The 19,761-nt window shown below is 44.2% G+C and overlaps 1 protein-coding gene across 2 annotated transcripts in view; it reads right to left on the bottom strand.

Annotated features, from left to right (window-relative positions):
• Positions 1-19,761, bottom strand: part of LOC148517803 (transmembrane protease serine 9-like) — a 267,334-nt gene that overhangs the window by 206,372 nt on the left and 41,201 nt on the right. For both annotated transcript variants that reach the window (XM_088478151.1, XM_088478152.1), the window contains exons 3-5: positions 4,293-4,564; positions 1,045-1,214; positions 284-518 (exon numbers count right to left, since the gene is read on the bottom strand). In XM_088478151.1, coding sequence (XP_088334277.1) covers positions 284-518; positions 1,045-1,214; positions 4,293-4,564 — 677 coding nt within the window. The remainder of the gene's footprint in view (positions 1-283; positions 519-1,044; positions 1,215-4,292; positions 4,565-19,761) is intronic.

Below are 19,761 nucleotides of genomic sequence, written 5' to 3'. Positions count from 1 at the left end.
AAAAGAACAATATATTATTATATCTGCATGATGTACAAATAGGAGAGTATAGCATAAAATATTGTTATATTTGTCCCCTTCAGAAACCATCATTTATCGGAAATAAGCATCTATTCCAAAATTATTTATTTCACTCATATTACTCCTATGATAAAATTATATTATTTTAAATTTAAAATAACCATACTTTCTTATTACAGTTTAAAATTGAAAAACAAAAGTTATAATAGAGCAGTTCCCACTCAATAACTTTATTATTAATGAAGTTATTCTGTCTCCTCACCTGTGGTTGTGATGTTCCCCATGGCCTGGTCACAATCTATGGCTGGCTTGGGGATGTCTGCTAGATGGGTAAACATCAAGTCTGGCACATAGTCCTGGATCCATGACTGATAGGCGGGCACTAGGGTGTACACACCAGGGCGATTTAGATACGCACATCCTACACCCCAGCTTACAATGCCAACTTGGTACCAGGCACCCTGCACTTTACACACCAGAGCTCCCCCGGAGTCTCCCTGGAAGACATTAGTGTTAATAAAGATGTGTCCTGCTACATCTTGCCGCCAATTCGGCGAACTCGCGCATCGTGGCATGTGACTTGACGTGCATGCATGCGTTACAGTACACCACACTGCAGCAGCAATTTCAACAGGCTATTCTATGGATTGTGGAAGCTTACAAGAAACACTTGCCTATTCGTGGGCCCTTAGCTTGTGGCATGTATGCCATGGCAAGTCGCAGTGGCTGCAAAGATCTAGTAGGATACATCTTTATGTTGTAATAAAAGTACAACATGTTTTCTGTAATACAATATGCAAACCATGCTCTGCCAGTATAGTCCCACAGTCATCTCCATATCCCTACATCAGCATCCACTGTCTGGACTGTGAACCACCCCCCTCTACACTCTGTGACTTGCTGCATCCTCCATCATACCCAGATAAACTTGGACCCCAGCCCCATGGTACAAATGAACAATTATATCTAACTGATCAGTATTTGTGTAATAAACAGAAATTAATTAGACGGTGCAGTGATTACCTGGCAGGAGTCCTTCCCTCCATCTTTGTAACCAGAACATATCATGTCATCCAGGATAATGGTGGTACTACTGCTGGTGGAGGAGCCTACATGGTACAGATAGTCACATCTTGCCTGATCTATGAGGGGAGTCATCACCTTCTGGAGGGTCTGAGGGTACGGTAGGTTCACTGCGGAATAAGAGATAAACACCTGGATTCAGGTTCACATTTTCTTCCAGGAACTGAATGTATTATACTTGTCACAAGATCACAGTTCTTCTTATTAAAGGGATAAATTACTGTTTGCAATTTACAGATAAATGGTAATGTGTTTGTACAGCATCTAATATTTAGGCTTGTCCCAATACTAGAATCATATCTTCTAAATATTTGTGATTCTGAAAAGAAGTCAAATCCTAGCTCTCAGGCCTAAGTTCTGTAGAACCCATATAGACATAGAGACTATTGTGAATGGAACGCATTAGCCCATAATGAGACATCATTGAATCACAGGCTCCCCGATGCATAGTGCTGGCAGTATGATAAAAATATTGGAACACATATTGGTCTGAAAAACACAACACAAAAGCATCTCAGGTAATAATGGAGATGGCATGGTGGTGATAGTGACTTCTAAAGCACTTGCTTTAATAATTCTGTTAAGTTGTGAGGCCTAAGGGCCTGATTCAGACCAGTTCGCTAGATGCGGCCGCTCGCTCCCAGCGTATGGAAATTCGTCTAAGTGACATCAAGGCAGCCGCTCGCAAGGCAAGTCATAAGAATGCCCACTATGTCTGGGCAAGTGATCACTTTATGTTTGTAGATGCCCACCAGCCTGTCTTAAGACTCCCACTTTTCCAGTCGTTTCTACAGTGCCGGACCCAGGGACCCGTGTTTCCCGCACACCCTGCACCCATTATAGATATGCCCCTGACCCTGCCGCAAGCACTACGAGCACTTCAGTGTCTAAATCAACCAAGTGACGTTTCCGATGACGCTGCCTGTGAATTATGCACGTCTCTGAAATGGCGTTCGGATTCTCAGGCACACCTGCGTCCGCACCTCCACTCCTTCGTTTCTAGTGGCCTGCCCCTGTTACCACCCACAAACGGTCTCTCCTGTCACTCATTCAGCTGGGCTGTTTATGCTTGGTGAGCAAGACTTTCCCCATCGCTCGTACCAGTTCGCACACATGCAATACGAAGCATACGCATGCGCAGATTGAAAAACATCTGCCGCTACGAGCGAGCGGCTACTTGTGAGAGGGCCTGAATTAAGCCCTAAGGTCCTTCTCCCAATTCACTAATCTTGGCTGCAACCATATTCTCTTCTTCTCTTAGGAAATGGAGCTGTGAGCCCCAGAGCATGGCGGCCAGATCCACCCTTATACTAATGTAGGTATACGCACGGCTTCATGTGTTTCCATCCGCAGCAGCAGCCATCATCATTAGTTTCTGCATTTAGACCAGTCCCATGATCTGTGCAAAAGATCCTTCTGAACCAGGCAAATATATCTCACAGTAGCTAGGAAGTCTGGCTACTCTCCCATGACTCTCCCATGACATTCCCATGGTGTCACATACAGAGACCCATGCTGTAACCATGACATTCCCATGGTGTCACATACAGAGACCCAAGCTGTAACCATGACATTCCCATGGTGTCACATACAGAGACTCATGCTGTAACCATGACATTCCCATGGTGTCACATACAGAGACTCATGCTGTAACCATGACATTCCCATGGTGTCACATATAGAGACTCATGCTGTAACCATGACATTCCCATGGTGTCACATACAGAGACTCGTGCTGTAACCATGACATTCCCATGGTGTCACATACAGAGACTCATGCTGTAACCATGACATTCCCATGGTGTCACATATAGAGACTCATGCTGTAACCATGACATTCCCATGGTGTCACATAGAGAGACTCGTGCTGTAACCATGACATTCCCATGGTGTCACATACAGAGACTCATGCTGTAACCATGACATTCCCATGGTGTCACATACAGAGACTCATGCTGTAATTATGATATTCCCATGGTGTCACATACAGAGACTCGTGCTGTAACCATGACATTCCCATGGTGTCACATACAGAGACTCATGCTGTAACCATGACATTCCCATGGTGTCACATACAGAGACTCATGCTGTAACCATGACATTCCCATGGTGTCACATACAGAGACTCGTGCTGTAACCATGACATTCCCATGGTGTCACATACAGAGACTCGTGCTGTAACCATGACATTCCCATGGTGTCACATACAGAGACTCGTGCTGTATTACTGGCATTATTGAAGCACCTGCAATAAGTATTTTTCATCTCTGTTGCCTCAATAATGCTTCTCCACAGTTTTTGTCGCAGCTGATACTATGAAGTTATGATAATGCTGCAGCCTATGAGCATTCTACTGAGACGCCCACTAGCTGCAGTTCTAAGCCGTCGCTGTGCGAAAAAAAAATCACCCCATCGGACATCATCCATACCATTGGATTTTAGAGCAGCCCCATGGTTTCTCAGAATGTCTGACGAAACATGGCTGCCAATTCAGTGGACGCAGTTCCTGACACCAGGATACTGCCGCTGACATGCCCGCCAACAAAAGCCACATACGCCGGTCATCACCCAGGAATAACTATCAGAATTGCATTAATGTCAATGCAGTACCGCAGTGCGCCTCAGACGCATGAACAGATTTAAAACATCAGGTGCTTGCGCCCAATGTTTTAAATCTGTCCCACCAGTAGCGTAAATTCATCCCAGAAGCCCGAATGCAAGTTATAATTTGGTGCCCCCCCCGTCACAGCTGCTGACACTGTAATGTAGCAATTCGCATGCAGACAGGCTATAGAAAGATGAAGGCAGCAGCTGATGGTCTGACATGGAGCTCTCCACTAGTGTATGGTGGCTTTTCAGGAGCCGGGAAGGGGTGCCATGTATTGGTCGGCCGTGACGATACACTTCGGGTACATAGTTACAGCCCTAAGTGGGGTGAATATGTTGTGGACAATGGAGGAGATGCCCCCTTCAGATCTGGAGCCCGGCGGCAGGCGCCTCCATTGTCTCCCATAGTTCTGCCCCTGTGTCCCACTCCAAATCAGGCCCAGAGTCCCTAAGAGTTTACCCGCGTTAGTGTCCAGTGGATGCACAATTGCTGTCTGTGAACATGGCACAGTGTGTTTCTTATTTGATATGATGTTATCTCTGATTTTTTTTCTGCTTTCACTTATAAAAATGTTTCTCACCATAAGAGTAGATTTTGCCCCAGCCGGTCACCCAGCACTCCATGCCACATGGGAAGGTGACTGTGGTGGAGGGCAGACAGATTGGCATAATGTACTTGGTGTAGGTGACATGTCTGTCCAGCTTTACCAGCGCAATGTCCCCTCTGCTCCCTGCTCCTGTATACAGGTGGTGAATAATAATTCTCTCCACACCAGCAGCGGTTGTATGAGTATCCGTCACAGACAGCTGGTATTTCCCAAGGTACACAGTATAATAAGATATAGAGGAATATCTGTGAAAAGCAGAGACAATATATTAATATCTTCTCTCCAGGAATGTTCAGAAAATACAACACAGTCAGCTGGTACACAGAATAAAATGGTGGAATTACAGCTGTGAAAAGCAGAGACAATATTTTAAAAACATTTTAGATGAAAGTATCATGTACTCTAAGAGCAATTTATTCCAAAATTGTGAAATGGTAACCTATAGAGGGGCTAATTCTTAGTCACTTGCTGTTGCAATCACATTTGCTTAGTTTGCTGTAGTAGCGTATGCCACAATATACTAATGATTGTAAAATCCCTTTCCTTGTAATGTACACGGACCGTAGATGCCCACTTTTGTGCACCTTTAGATGCAACCATCACTCGCACCATTGAAACTTGCACTAGTCCCACGTGTAACTTAAACCCATTTTACATCGAGCTAAAAATCCCAGGTTGATGCGCATCAAACCGGGATTTTTGTCGGTGTAAATGGATCCACCTGGGTCCAGGGACCCGGGAACCAACTCAGATATTTTGCAGGGTCGTTCCCGTGCCACCGTGCAGTGTGAACGTCACGATCCAGGTCACGATGACTCGGATTGCGCCGCATTGGCCGGCTTCAGTGCTGCTTGGAGATGACGTTATCTCCAAGCATCCACTTCAATGCCGGAAGCGCCGGATCACTGCAGATTTGACTCCGGTGTGAATGGCGCCGTTTCGGGACTCCCAATTTGAATTTGAGGAACTGAAGAGAACTAAAGATATGGACAGGCTTCGGTATGAAATGCCGGAGGCTAAATAGCCGCCGATTCAAATCACAATGCCAGAAGCCCGGAAGCTGAAGATCCTGACAGGGGCGGTAAGTATACTGTCCCTACCACTCTCCCTCCCCTAACCCTCCCTTAGTGGTGTCTAACCCTAACCTCCCCCCAATGGTGACTAACTCTTACCTCCCTCCCTGCACCCTAAACCTAACCCTCCCAGGGGGGTGCCTAAACCTAACCGCCGGGAAAACTGTGATACTTATCCGGATCCTTCATTCGAGACTCCGGCGCTCGGGATGCCGATGGCGGTATCCTGATCTCCTATCGGGATATCAGCGTCTGCATTTTGCCGAGCGGCTGGATTTCGGTGCTGGTGTTTCGGTGGCGGGCATACCGTCTGCTGGCTATTTATCTACATCTCGATGAACGATAGGAGGCTGTGAATAAGCAAGATTTTCTTTAAACTAGGGATGTGCGTGGACCCGCATGTTTAGGTTTGGGCTCTAAGTCATCATTGTGTTTTGGATCTGGATTTTTTTTAACAAATTTATACAAAAAAAGCTAAAATCATGTATTTTGGGCCTGTTTTTGTTCCTACAGTATTATTAACCTCAATGTGAGGATAGTGGGTTCTCTTATTCACCCAGATACAGAGCTGATGAAACTGAAGTATTGGTTTATTTTCTACCGCACAAAGAAATCGATAATACACAGACACAAGATTTAAATGTAGCAAAAATGCAATATACAGGTAGCAGTCCAGAGAGATCCAGTCCCTGTAGAGCAGTGATTCCCAACCTCGGTCCTCATGGCACACTAACGGTCCTGGTTTTAGTGATATCCATGATTGTGCACAGATGGTTTAATCAAAATAACTGAGATACTAATTAAGTCACTTGTGCTCAAGTATGGCTATCTCTAAAACCTGGACTGTTAGTTTGCCTTGAGGGCCGTAGTTGGGAACCCCTGCTGTAGAGGTTAAAGTTCCACAACAATTCCATGCAGGAGATAAAGACACAATGGGCCTGATGCAGAGGCAGATGCTCTTGCAATTTGCACGCAGTCTAAGCAATTGTTTGCCATTGCGCATGCTCAAAGGCAGCTGTGTGATCCCACAGTGATCGCCGTGCGAGCCCGCAGACCACGAAGGCCCATTGCAGATTGATTGAGAAGAAGTGAGCATTTGGGGCGGTAGACATGGGGTTCTTAAGGAAACGCAGGCGTGCCTGGGCATTTGAACGCCATTACATGGGCGTACATAAATTAGTCCCTGCGAGTGCATACGCAGCTCAGTGTGGCAGAAGAGCCAACAGGGCTGCGGCAGGGTAAAATGTCCACTGATGTCCTTCGATGTTACTGATATTTATGCATGCATGCAATCTCGCATGCAAGTATGAAGCCAGCAGTGGGCATCTTTATGCTCGGGTGATCTTTGCTAACATTAGCATATTTTCACAGCTGAGAGCGTGGGAATGCACGTTAGTGTATGCATTAGTGTCCACTCTGAATCAGGCCCACAGTTCCACACAGGAGAAACTATAACTGATTCCACACAGCAGTGATAGCAGATTAGTCCACACAGGATAAACTATTACTGATTCCACACAGCAGTGATAGCAGATTAGTCCACACAGGAGAAACTATTACTGATTCCACACAGCAGTGATAGCAGATTAGTCCACACATGAGAAACTATTACTGATTCCACACAGCGGTGATAGCAGATTAGTCCACACAGGAGAAACTATGACTGATTCCACACAGCAGTGATAGCAGATTAGTCCACACAGGAGAAACTATGACTGATTCCACACAGCAGTGTAAGCAGATTAGTCCTCACAGGAGAAACTATTACTGATTACACGCAGCAGTGATAGCAAATTAGTCCTCACAGGAGAAACAATCACAGATTCCACACAGCAGTGATAGCAGAATAGTCCACACAGGAGAAACTATTACTGATTCCACACAGCAGTGATAGCAGATTTGTCCACACAGGAGACACTATTACTGATTCCACACAGCAGTGATAGCAGATTAGTCCTCACAGGAGAAACAATCATAGATTCCACACAGCAGTGAGCAGATTAGTCCACACAGGAGACACTATTACTGATTCCACACAGCAGTGATAGCAGATTAGTCCACACAGGAGAAACAATCACAAATTCCACCCAGCAGTGATAGCAGATTAATCCTCACAGGAGAAACATTCACAGATTCCACACAGCAGTGATTGTCAGGACTGCGACTATTTCAGTACATAAAAATAGATTACTTTTTCCAAAGTTCCTTTGTGGTCGTTGGAGGAGCTATCCTGCTTGCTGGCGTTCTTCACATACAGGGAATAGAGAGTTACAGTAATCATCTGTTTCCAAGGTGTTGTCAGGTTGTGAGATTCCTAGATTGCTCATTATTTCAAACCTGATTCCATTTGGGTCACATGTTCTGAACTTCCTATGGATCACAGACCTCTAGTATAAAGCCTGTTACTAACTGTGTCTCAGTGTCTGTGCAATGTTACTTTCAGGTCTTTCTTGGACTCCTGCCAGATCCTTGCGGTGCCTGTGGGTTGCTTTGGACTTAGCTATATCTCCAATCATGTTCCAGCTAAACTTGTGATGCCAGTTACCAGCGGCACTACAGAGCTCAGCATAGCCATTGCCTAAGTATTGCTTTCTGTTCCACTGCTGTGGTTTCACCTTTTGCTGCACTATTTACTTTGCCTGTTGTCTCTTACTCCTGTGGACATCAAACCCCTCTTCGTTACAGTTGTCAACTGCACCGTTACAGTTATCATCACCGCATCATGGGGCTCAACCCCGTTCCGGATTCTGGTCACACCGCATGGCTCAACCCTGTTCTGGAACCACACCACTTCACAGGGCTCAACCCTGCTTCAATCTTCATTGCATCGCGGGGCTCAACCCCGCTCCGGATTTTAGTTACACCGCAAGGCTCAACCCTGTTCCGGAACCTCACCACATCACAGGGCTCAACCCTGCTTCAACCTCATCGCATCACAGGGCAAAGGTGGTGGAGGAAGCGGGATAGTCCAGCGGAAGCTAGGAGCTGACAGGCAGACTGGCAAACAGCAATACACAGGAACAGGATAAGCACAGAGAACTCCCTCTCAGCTAGGCTGAGATACACATTGCACCGGCAAAGAAGGAAGGCACTGAACCTTCCTAAATACCCCATGCCGTGCTGTTACTGGCCGGAGGGAACATGTGACTCACCTGGATTGGCCAGCCGCATCACATGGCCAGAAGACAAAATGGCGATGCCCATGCCAAATGGAATGGAGATGCTGCCAGGCCTTACCAGTGCAGAATGACAACAGACCGGCACAGCAATGCGCGCAGCCAAAGCCTCCTGCCAGACACCAGCTCCGCCACCAGACAGCCCGCACCACAACAACCTCACAGGTAACACCTGCCCAGCACCATGCTGAAATACCCTGGCCGTGACAGTACCCCCCCCCTTTTGGGGTGGCCTCAGGACACTCACCAGGCTTCTCCGGATGGGCAGAATGAAATCTCCTGATGATTGTGGGAGCATGGACATCACAAGCATCGGTCAAGCAACTTTCCTCTGGACCGTAACCTTTCCAGTCCAGCACATACTGTAAATGACCCCTGCGTAGACAAGAGTCCAAGACCTGGGCGACCTCAAACTCAACTCCTCTCTCCATCTGGACTTGAGGAGAAGCAGGTAGAGCATTATGGAACCTATTCAGAAGCAGGGGCTTTAATAAGGAAAAATGGAAGGAATTAGGAATTTTTAGGTGTGGGGGTAACTGTAAATGACAGACCACTGGGTTAATGACTTCTGTTATGGTGAAGTTACCAATGAAGCGGGATGCAAATTTAATTGAAGGAACTCTTAGACGAAGATTCCGGGTGGACAACCAAACCTGGTTTCCAACTTGCATGCGTGGAACTATTATTCTATTCTTATCGGCCTGGGTCTTATAGCGAGAGGATGCCTTCAGCAAATCAGTCCGTACTTGAATCCAGATGGCAGCAAAATTCCGCAAAATTCCGCACCATGTCCTCCACGTCCGGAACATCGAAAACAGGCAGGCTTTGGAATTCGGGAACACGAGGATGAAAGCCATAAACAACCTGAAATGGCGTTTGGTTAGTTGATAAGTGGTAGGAAGCATTATGTGCAAACTCGGCCCACGGCAGCCAGGCAGCCCAATTGTCCTGGGAAGATGTCATAAAGATTCTTAAGAAAGTCTCTAGATCTTTATTAACTCTCTCAGTGGAGCCGTTGCTTTGCGGACGGTAGGCCGTGGAAAAGTTTAACTTCACTTGAAGAACAGAACACAAAGCCCTCCAGAATTTTGCAGTAAACTGACTGTACACCATGGTCAGAGACAATTTCAGCAGGAAGGCCATGAAGACGAAATATGTGTTGGACAAACAACTGTGCCAGGTCAGGAGCAGAAAGTAACTTCTTCAAAGGTATATAGTGGACCATCTTAGAGAATCTGTCTATTACAACCCAGATAGTATTGAAGCCTTGAGAGACTGGCAGGTCTGTGATGAAATCCATGGAGAGATGCGTCCATGGACGTGATGGAGTGGGTAGTGGAAGCAATTCCCCAGCTGGAGCTTGTAGTGATGATTTATGCTGGGCACAGGAGGAGCAGGAAGAGCTAAAATCCATTATATCTGCCTTCATAGAAGGCCACCAATAGTGTCTTTTCAGGAACTACAAAGTCTTCCGAGTGCCTGAGTACCCTGCGAAGCGAGAGGAATGTGCCCAAGTGAGAAGCTGCTTCCTTAATTCCGGGGCCACAAATGATTTTCCTGTAGGAGGCTGAACCTGTAATGTGGCGTAAACTCTTGATTCCAAGACAGGGGTATTGCTTTGATTTTCAGATTGATCATCACAGAGGAGAGATCTCAATAGGGAATCAGCCTTCTGATTAAGTGCTCCAGACTAGAAGTTCAGGGTGAACTGAAACCTGGCAAAGAATATTGCCCAGCGGGCTAAACGAGGACTCACACATTGAAGGTTTTTGAGAAATAGGAGATTTCTATGGTCCGTAAATACAGTAAATGGAAAATTAGCACCTTCTAGTAAATATCTCCATTCCTTCAATGCCAACTTTACAGCTAGTAGTTCTTGCTCACCTATGGCGTAATTCCTTTCGGCAGGTGAGAATTTTTCGAAAATAACCCACCAGGATGGACTCGATTGTCCTCATAACGTTGAGACAGGACTGCTCCCACAGCTTTAGATGATGCGTCTACTTCCAACAAAAAAGGCCTGTCCAGATCTGGTTGTCGAAGAACTGGTGCTGAGATAAAGGCCTGTTTTCGAAGATGAAAAGCAGACTCTGCCTCAGGTGACCATTGGGCAGGATTAGCACCTTTGTGGGTCAAGGCTGTAATGGGAGCCAGCAATGTAGAAAATCCCTTAATGAAGCATCTATAATAATTGGCGAAGCCCAACAATCTCTGGATGGCTTTCAGTGTCTGAGGTTGGGTCCAATCCAGAATTGCTTGTACCTTCTTGGGGTCCATTTCCAAACTGGAGCCAGAAATAACGTAGCCGAGAAAAGGTACACTGGGCACTCCGAAGACACACTTCTCCAGTTTGCAGTAAAGGTGGTTCTCTATCAAACGGGTCAAAACTTCTTTAACATGTTCTTGATGTTTAGCCACAAAGGGTGAAAAAATCAGTATATCGTCCAGATAGACAACAACTGAAACATATAACAGATCCCGGAAAATCTCATTAACGAAACTCTGAAAGACAGCAGGGGCATTGCACAAACCAAAAGGCATTACTAAATATTCGAAATGTCCATCTCTGGTATTAAAAGTGGTCTTCCATTCATCGCCAGCTCGAATACGAATGAGATTGTAAGCCCCTCTCAGATCTAATTTAGAAAAAATGACAGAGCCCTTGACCCTATCAAACAACTCAGTAATCAGGGGAAGAGGGTATCGATTCTTTACAGTAATGTCGTTAAGGCCTCGATAATCGATACATGGTCTTAAACCACCATCATTCTTGCCAACGAAGAAAAACCCAGCTCTGGTAGGTGAAATAGAGGGGCGAATGAACCCCTTAGCCAGGTTGTCCCGGACGTACTCGGTCATGGCTTGAGTCTCAGGCAAGGATAGCGGATAGGTACGACCACAAGGTGGTATCTTATCAGCTATCAAATCAATTGGACAGTCCCATTCCTTATGAGGAGGTAAGATATTTGCTTGCTGCTTAGAGAACACGTTGGCGAACATCTGATATTCCTTGGGAATGGCAGAAGAAACTAATGGAACTGTCTTTCTTACAGGTTGAATTTTTGGAAGACAGGATTTCTGACAGTCCATAACCCATGAAAGAATCTGCATAGAACTCCAATCAATCTTGGGATTATGTTGACGCAACCAGGGTAGACCAAGAATAATTTCTTGAGAGGCCTCTGATATCACCAGGAATTTTAAGGACTCAGAATGAAGTGCCACAATTCGGACCAATACTGGTTGAGTCTCCTTGGTGACTATCCCGTTAGTTAGAGGACATCTGTCTATAGAGGTCAGAGAGATGGCATGATTGAGAGACAAACAAGGAATCTGAAATTTATCTATGAAACTAGATGCTATGAAATTTTTGGCTGCTCCCGAGTCAAGTAGAGCAGTAGCAACACAGGTTTGGGTTTACGATCCAAAGCTAGGGTAATTGTGAAATCTTTAATTTTGGAGACGGGCTCATAACTCCTAACTTGATATCTCCAGGGTCAGTTAGGATTTGGCATTTCCCAGTTTACGGGGGCAGGAGATCAGCAGGTGACCGGACTCTCTGCAGTACAGAAAGAGGTTCTTTTGCATTCTTCTCTGACGTTCTTCTTTGGAGAGGTGTGTATGATTCACCTGCATAGGCTCCTCTTCTGTAGGAGAAGGAATGGGACGGGTAGAAATGGAGGGAGCAATTGACCTTTGCCCGTCAGTTCTGTGTTTTTCAGCCTGACGTTCCCTGAAGTGTAGGTCAACTTTGATACACAATGAAATCATGTCATTCAAATTAGTAGGAAGCTCTCGAGTGTCTAGATCATCCTTTAGCCAGTCTGACAACCCATGCCAGAAGGCCGAGGTGAGGGCTTCCTCATTCCATTTGAGCTCTGATGCTAAAATTTGAAATTGCATGGCATATTGACTGACAGGACGGACCCCTTGTCTCAGTGTCATGATGTTTGATGATGCTGATACAGTACGCCCAGGTTCATCGAAAATCCTCCTGAGGGATGACACAAAGCCTGCGTAATTATCCAGAAGCGGATCTGAGCGCTCCCAGAGTGGGGAAGCCCATTCCAAGGTCTGGCCGGATAACAGAGAGAATATATAAGCCACTTTAGTTCTTGCAGTTAGAAAGTTGTCAGGCTGCAGGGTAAAATGTATGTCACACTGATTTAGGAATCCTTTGCAGAGTTTAGGGTTGCCATCAAATTTACTTGGTAAAGGAAGATGTAAGCAGGGAGATGATCTGCCTCCTGTATTCCCAGACGCTGATACGGATGTGGTTGCTGGTACTCCAGGGGTAGAAAAGGAAGTTTGTAAACTATCCTGTCACTTAGACATCTCTTGCAGGAATTGAGCCATCTGATGCTGCATGTTTTCCAGATTTTCTAAATGACCAGAAATGCACCGGAGCAAATCCACACCTGACTCCTAATCCATGGCCAGCTCCATGGAGCAGTGCAAACTGTTATGTTCTGGGTTGTTTGTGGACATGGGGTGGTAGCAGGGGCGATAATAGAAGTGGGTTTGAATATAAAACTAGGTTTTTTAATATGTGCTTGAGTATACATAAAATATGGCAGTAAATAAAAGTCCAGGTATATATAAACGTGCACTAGAGTTCTGTGGTGGGAGTAAAGGGTTAATGTCCAAGTAGAAACAATTAGAATTGTCCAGGTGTGCAGGTAGTGAGAGTGGAATAATCATGCAGGAAATAATAAGCCAGGTATGCAGGTAGTGAACTAAGGCAAATGAGCAAGATGTCAGCAGGCTCAGGCACTCAGGTATGGGCAAGGGTGGTGGAGTAAGCGGGGTAGTCCAGTGGAAGCTAGGAGCTGACAGGCAGACTGGCAGACAGCAATATACAGGAACAGGATAAGCACAGAGAACTCCCTCTCAGCTAGGCTGAGATACACGTTGCACTGGCAAAGAAGGAAGGCACTGAACCTTCCTAAATACCCCATGCCGTGCTGTTACTGGCCGGAGGGAACATGTGACTCACCAGGATTGCCCAGCCACATCACATGGCAAGAAGGCAAAATGGCGGTACCCATGCTAAACGGAACGGAGGCGCCACCAGGCCTTACCAGTGCAGAATGACAACAGGCCGGCACAACAACATGCGCTGCCAAAGCACCCGCCAGACATCAGCTCCACCACCAGACAGCCCGCACCACAATGACCTAACAGGTAACACCCTCCTAGCGCCATGCTAAAATACCCTGGCTGTCACAAATAAGCATTATGGTAAGATCTCCAAGTGTGTTTTTGAAGTCTCAGTGATACCCTTTTTGGGGTATATCATTTCCAGTTCCGAACTTCAGATGGACCCTGAGAAGTTAAAGGCTATTCAAGATTGGGTTTTGCCCACTTCATTAAAGTCTATTCAGAGATTTTTAGGCTTTGCCATTTATTACAGAAAGTTTATCAAAGTGTTTTCAATGATTGTAGCTCCAATTACTGCTATGACAAAAAAGGGGCTAATCCCAAAGTGTGGTCCCCAGAGGCATTGGATGCCTTTCAGACTCTCAAAGATGCATTTTCCGCGGCCCCCATTCTAGTTCAACCTGATGTTGAGAAGCCATATATGCTAGAAGTGGATGCCTCCACTTATGGAGTTGGGGCTATTTTGTCTCAAGTGGCTGCAGATGGGAGAACAGTGTCTTGTGGATTCTTTTCACAAAAGTTTTCTAGTGCTGAGAGTAATTACTCATTCGGGGACCAAGAGTTGTTAGCTATTAAGTTAGCTTTGGAGGAATGGAGATATTTATTAGAAGGTGCAAAGCATCCTGTTACTATTTTTACAGACCATAAAAATTTATTGTATTTGAAAACTGCCCATTGTCTGAACCCACGACAAGCTCGTTGGGCACTCTTTTTTTCTCGTTTTGATTTTGTCCTCAGGTATTGTCCAGGTTCATTGAATTAAAAGGCAGATGCACTTTCACGCTCCATGTTGGAAGAGAAAGAACAAAATGAGGTTCAAAGGTACCCTATAATAAACCCTCTGGCTTTTTCTTCAATTTTCATCTCTCCTGATCCTCCTCCTGGGATGATATTTGTGGCACCAGAGTTATGAGGTAAACTTCTTTCCTGGGCTCATAATTCTCATTTCTCTGGACATCCAGGGGTTCATAAAATGTACTCATTTTTGCAACATTCCTATTGGTGGTCTTCCATGAAAAAAGATGTCCAAGAGTTTATACGTTCTTGTTCCTAGTGTGTACAACATAAGTCCTCACGGCAGTCTCTAGTTGGTCCTCTCCATCCACTACCCATTCCCACCCAACCATGGACCCATCTTTCCATGGATTTTATTACAGATCTTCCTGAGTCTAGGGGGTGTACAGTTATTTGAGTAGTGGTGAATCATTTTACCAAGATGGCTCATTTTTGTTCTTTGGCTTGAATTCCATCAGCCCCCAAATTAGCACAAATATTTATCAAAGAGATATTTCATCTTCATGGACTTCCTTCTGAGATAGTGTTTGTTCATCAATGCGAGTCATTACAGTTTTCTTCTGCATATCACCCTTAGTCAAATGGACAAACTGAAAGAGTGAAATAGGAGTTGGAGACCTTCTTGAGAATGTACATTTCTTCTTCTCAAGATGATTGGATGGATTTCTTGCCATGGGCTGAGTTTGCTCATAACTTTCATTATTCGTCTGCTACAGGTGTAAGTCCTTTTTTTGCCAATTCTGGTTGGCATCCTCGAGTTCCTGAGCTTCAATCAATTCCTACAGTGGACGTTCCAGCAGCCAAAGCTACCCTCCAACATTTTTCTGGAATGGAGACAGGTACATAAGTGTCTTAGGAAAGCCTCTCATAATCATATGGTCTTTGCTGATAGAAAATTTTCGGCTGTTCCTAAATATTCTGTTGGGGATCATGTCTGGTTGTCTACTAGAAATCTTTGACTTAAAGTAACTACTATGAAGTTTGCTCCCCAGTATATTGGTCCTTTTTGTATTATAAAAATTATCAACCCAGTGGCATGTAAGTTACAGTTACCTCCAACTATGCATGTACCTAAATCCTTTCATGTCTACTTGCTTAGACTATTGATTCTTAATCGATTTCATGACAGCTTGCCTAAAGTACCTCCCATAACAACTGCTCGAGGTGTGGAGTTTGAGAGCGATAAGATTCTGGATTCAAGTAAGCATCAAAATCAATTACAATACCTTGTAGATTGGTAGGTTGGAGAAGAGATCTTGGATTAAAGACTCTGTAGTGATAGCAGATTAGTCCACACGGGAGAAACAATCATAGATTCCACACAGCAGTGATAGCAGATTAATCCGCACAGGAGAAACGATCACAGATTACACCCAGCAGTGATAGCAGATTAGTCCTCACAGGAGAAACAATCACAGATTCCACACAGCAGTGATTGTCAGGACTATGACTATTTCAGTACGTAAAGATATATTACTTTTTCCAAAGTTCCTTCATGGTCATTGGAGGAGCTGTCCTGCTTGCTGGCATTCTTCACATAGAGGGAATAAAGAGTTAAAGTGATCATCTGTTTCCAAGGTGTTGTCATGTTGTGGGATTCCTAGATTGCTCATTATTTCAAACCTGATTCCATTTGGGTCACATGTTCTGAACTTCCTATGGATCACAGACCTCTAGTATAAAGCCTGTTACTAACTGTGTCTCAGTGTTTGTGCAACATTACTTTCAGGTCTTTCTTGGACTCCTGCCAAATCCCTACTGCCAGGGCCGGATTATGGTCTGTGGGGGCCCCTGGGCAACAAAAATGTGGGGGACCCTATCAATAAAAGTTGAAAAAAAAATATATATATATATATACACACATATATATATATATATATATATAATTTTTTATTTTTTAAAACATGTATATGTAATATATATATATAAAAGACCATGGTGCAAGCAATTGAAATTCCAATCAACACATATCATTCTATATATATAAAAAAAATGATTACACACACATGCATATATATATATATATATATATACACACACACATATACACATACCACACACATACATACTGTGTGTGTGTGTATATATATATATATATATATATATACCACGTATACAAGAACCGGCCTTAAGCCCTATTTATTCTGGTGGTTTCTGGGCGGACATTTGCAGTTTGGTCGTGTGCCCTGTGACTCTGTGCCCTGTGACTCTGTGCCCTGTGACTCTGTGCCCTGTGACTCTGTGCCCTGTGACTCTGTGCCCCGTGACGAAGGTGCTGTGTGCACCGAAATGGCCGTCGGGCTATCTCCATACCACCATGGCTTCTTACCAGTTTTTGTAATATATTACCTTTATGCACTTGACGCATTTTCAAATATGTGACCCAGGGTACTTATTGAAGCCATTTGTATATTTCTAATACAACTTTTCTACTTTGCATATTATGCATTGTGTGCTGGTTTTTCCTTTTTGGATATACTACAATATAATATACACACACACATATACACACACCACACACATACATACTGTGTGTGTGTATATATATTTATATATATATATATATATATACATATACCACGTATACAAGAACCGGCACTCTGCTGGCAGCTGGCACCAACTGGAACTGACTGGGGTGCCTTCCTCTATGGAAACAAATGTCCATACATACTCCAATATGAACAAACAGGCTGCACTCCCAGGCTAGTGTAAAGATTGTTTAATTCACTCGTTTTTTACACTAGCCTGGGAGTGCCACCTGTTTGTTGGTATTGGTATATATATATATATATATATATATATATATATGTGTATGTGTGTGTGTGTTATTTTTTTTATTATATTTTTTAACACACATACAGTATATACCCAGACACTCCCCTCATTCACCACTTACCTCCCTCCTCTGTCATGCACCAAGGACACCCCAGCAGCACCCAATCATACATTCATCTGCAACACACAGTCCAGCCACAACCCTCAACATTCACTATCAGCACCCCCCATCATATACTGCACTAAAAAGACACTAACACCCCCCTCCTACATTAAAAATACACAGTTACCCCCCTCCTACATTAAAAATACACAGATACCCCCCTCCTACATTAAAAACACACAGACACCCCCCTCCTTCATTAAAAACACATAGACACCCCCCTCCTACATTAAAAATACACAGACACCCCCGTCCTACTTTAAAAACACACAGACACCCCCCTCCTACATTAAAAATACACAGACACCCCCATATACATTAAAAATACACAGACACCCCCATCTACATTAAAAACACACGGACACCCCCTTCCTACATTAAAAATACACAGACACCCCCATATACATTAAAAATACACAGACACCCCCCTCCTACACTAAAAACACAGAGACACCCCCTCCTACACTACCAGTAACGAGGCACCCCCCTACCTTCCGGCTGCAGTGTGCTGCTTGTGCTCCCTCCATGGTGTCCACTGACCTGAGCAGTGGAAGCAGGTCCTGGGCCCCGACCACCTTGTGCTTGTGTGTGGTCGGAGAAGAAAGAAGCCGATAGCTAGCCCGGTCAGTTTGAAAAGGGGGCAGAGCCAAATCGCGGGAGGGGCAGGGCCTAATTGCGGGTTGCGGCACTGTTAATAAACCATTTTTTGGATGTGGCTGGGGGCTGTGTGTGGGGGCCCCTGGACGACCGCCCCTATCACCCTGCCCTTAATCCGGCCCTGCCTACTGCACCTGTATGTTGCTGTGGACTTTGCTATATCTCCATTCATATTCCAGTTAAACTTCTGATGCCAGCTACCAGCTGCACTACAGAGCTCAGCATAGCCATTGCCTAAGTATTGCTTTCTTTTCCACTGCTGTGATTTCACCTTTTGCTGCACTATTTACTTTGTCTGTTGTCTCTAACTCCTGTGGACATCGAACCCATCTCTGTTACAATTATCAACTGCACCATTACAGTTATTATCACCACATTGCAGGGCTCAACCCCATTCCAGATTTTAGTCACACTGCAGGAGGAAGGACCAGGGTCCCCCAAACTCACTAAAGATTTCCATCTCCTAGAAGATCTTTTAAAAGCAGAAATGTGCCATTGGTTCTATAGTATCAATCTACAAAGATATATCAAACATAAAATAATCCCAAGGGGCTTAAGAATAGTCAAACAATCCATCTTTGAAGATTATGCTATTCTCTTGGAAGAGTGGCACCAAATTCTAGACCATTGCTTCTTCAAATTAATGGAACTCCTAGTTAAATACAGGAGTAATAAAGCTAAAGAAATAGAAAAAGAAATAGATCTTCTAAAAAATAAATTAGATCAATGTAAAAATCAAAAGGACTATGATGAAAAGGATCAAAATATTAATAAGAGAGTAGATGACTATGAGAAAATTTTGGTGGAAAATAAGAGGACAAAATTTAAAAGGGATCAGAAGGACTATAGAAGAGGTGAAATTAGGACTTTTAGTTAAGGAGTAAGACAAACCTCTAGACCCCCACCTTATTTGAAAACAGGGTATGAAAATAGGAATATAGGACGACAGAGATTGACCAACAAATTTATTCCACACACTCCCCCTCTACATAAAGTTACCCACACTAGACCAAATAGAGTATGTCAGTATTCTAATATAACCAACCCCAACTCCAATTTGGGAGCCAGATCAAAAGAATTTGAGCATCTAGCAGACAATCAGGGAAAACAGGGTAATAGGAATCAACAACATTTTTTATCCATGAGAAAGGACCTGAATTGGGGAAACCATCCGAAGAATTGGGGAAACCATCCGAATTCTCGGTTCCCAAAAAGATCAAGAGCGGAAAGAGTAGAGGATGTAGAGGAGGACGAACTATTCAGCACAAAAAGAAGAACCAATGACTATTAACTATTTCCAAAAGAGGAGTCTTCAATCTATCATCCAGAAAACTCAACACAGAGGAAATATCACTGCTAGGTAGGGGCCTTAAATTTGCAACTACAGCAGAACCTAATATGTTTGACCTCTTTGTCAAGCTTAACCGATTCACAAGATCCTTGTGCCGAAAAAGGTTCTTTTGCACTAAATCTTTGAAGAAAAACCAAGAAAAGGGTATACCCATCACTTTAGATCTACAAGATCAGGAAGCTCTGGGTGTACTCACAGAACTATCCGAGGAATCTACTATAGACCCCTCTGGTAGTTCAACTCTTCCTATTTATAAGATAGTAGATAAAAATATGTTTAAAATCTGAATTTT

Source organism: Taudactylus pleione, unplaced genomic scaffold (genome assembly GCF_031769625.1).
Source record: "Taudactylus pleione unplaced genomic scaffold, aTauple2 ptg000209l, whole genome shotgun sequence".
Classification (NCBI taxonomy): domain Eukaryota; kingdom Metazoa; phylum Chordata; class Amphibia; order Anura; family Myobatrachidae; genus Taudactylus; species Taudactylus pleione.
This window is presented reverse-complemented; position numbering and strand designations above follow the sequence as displayed.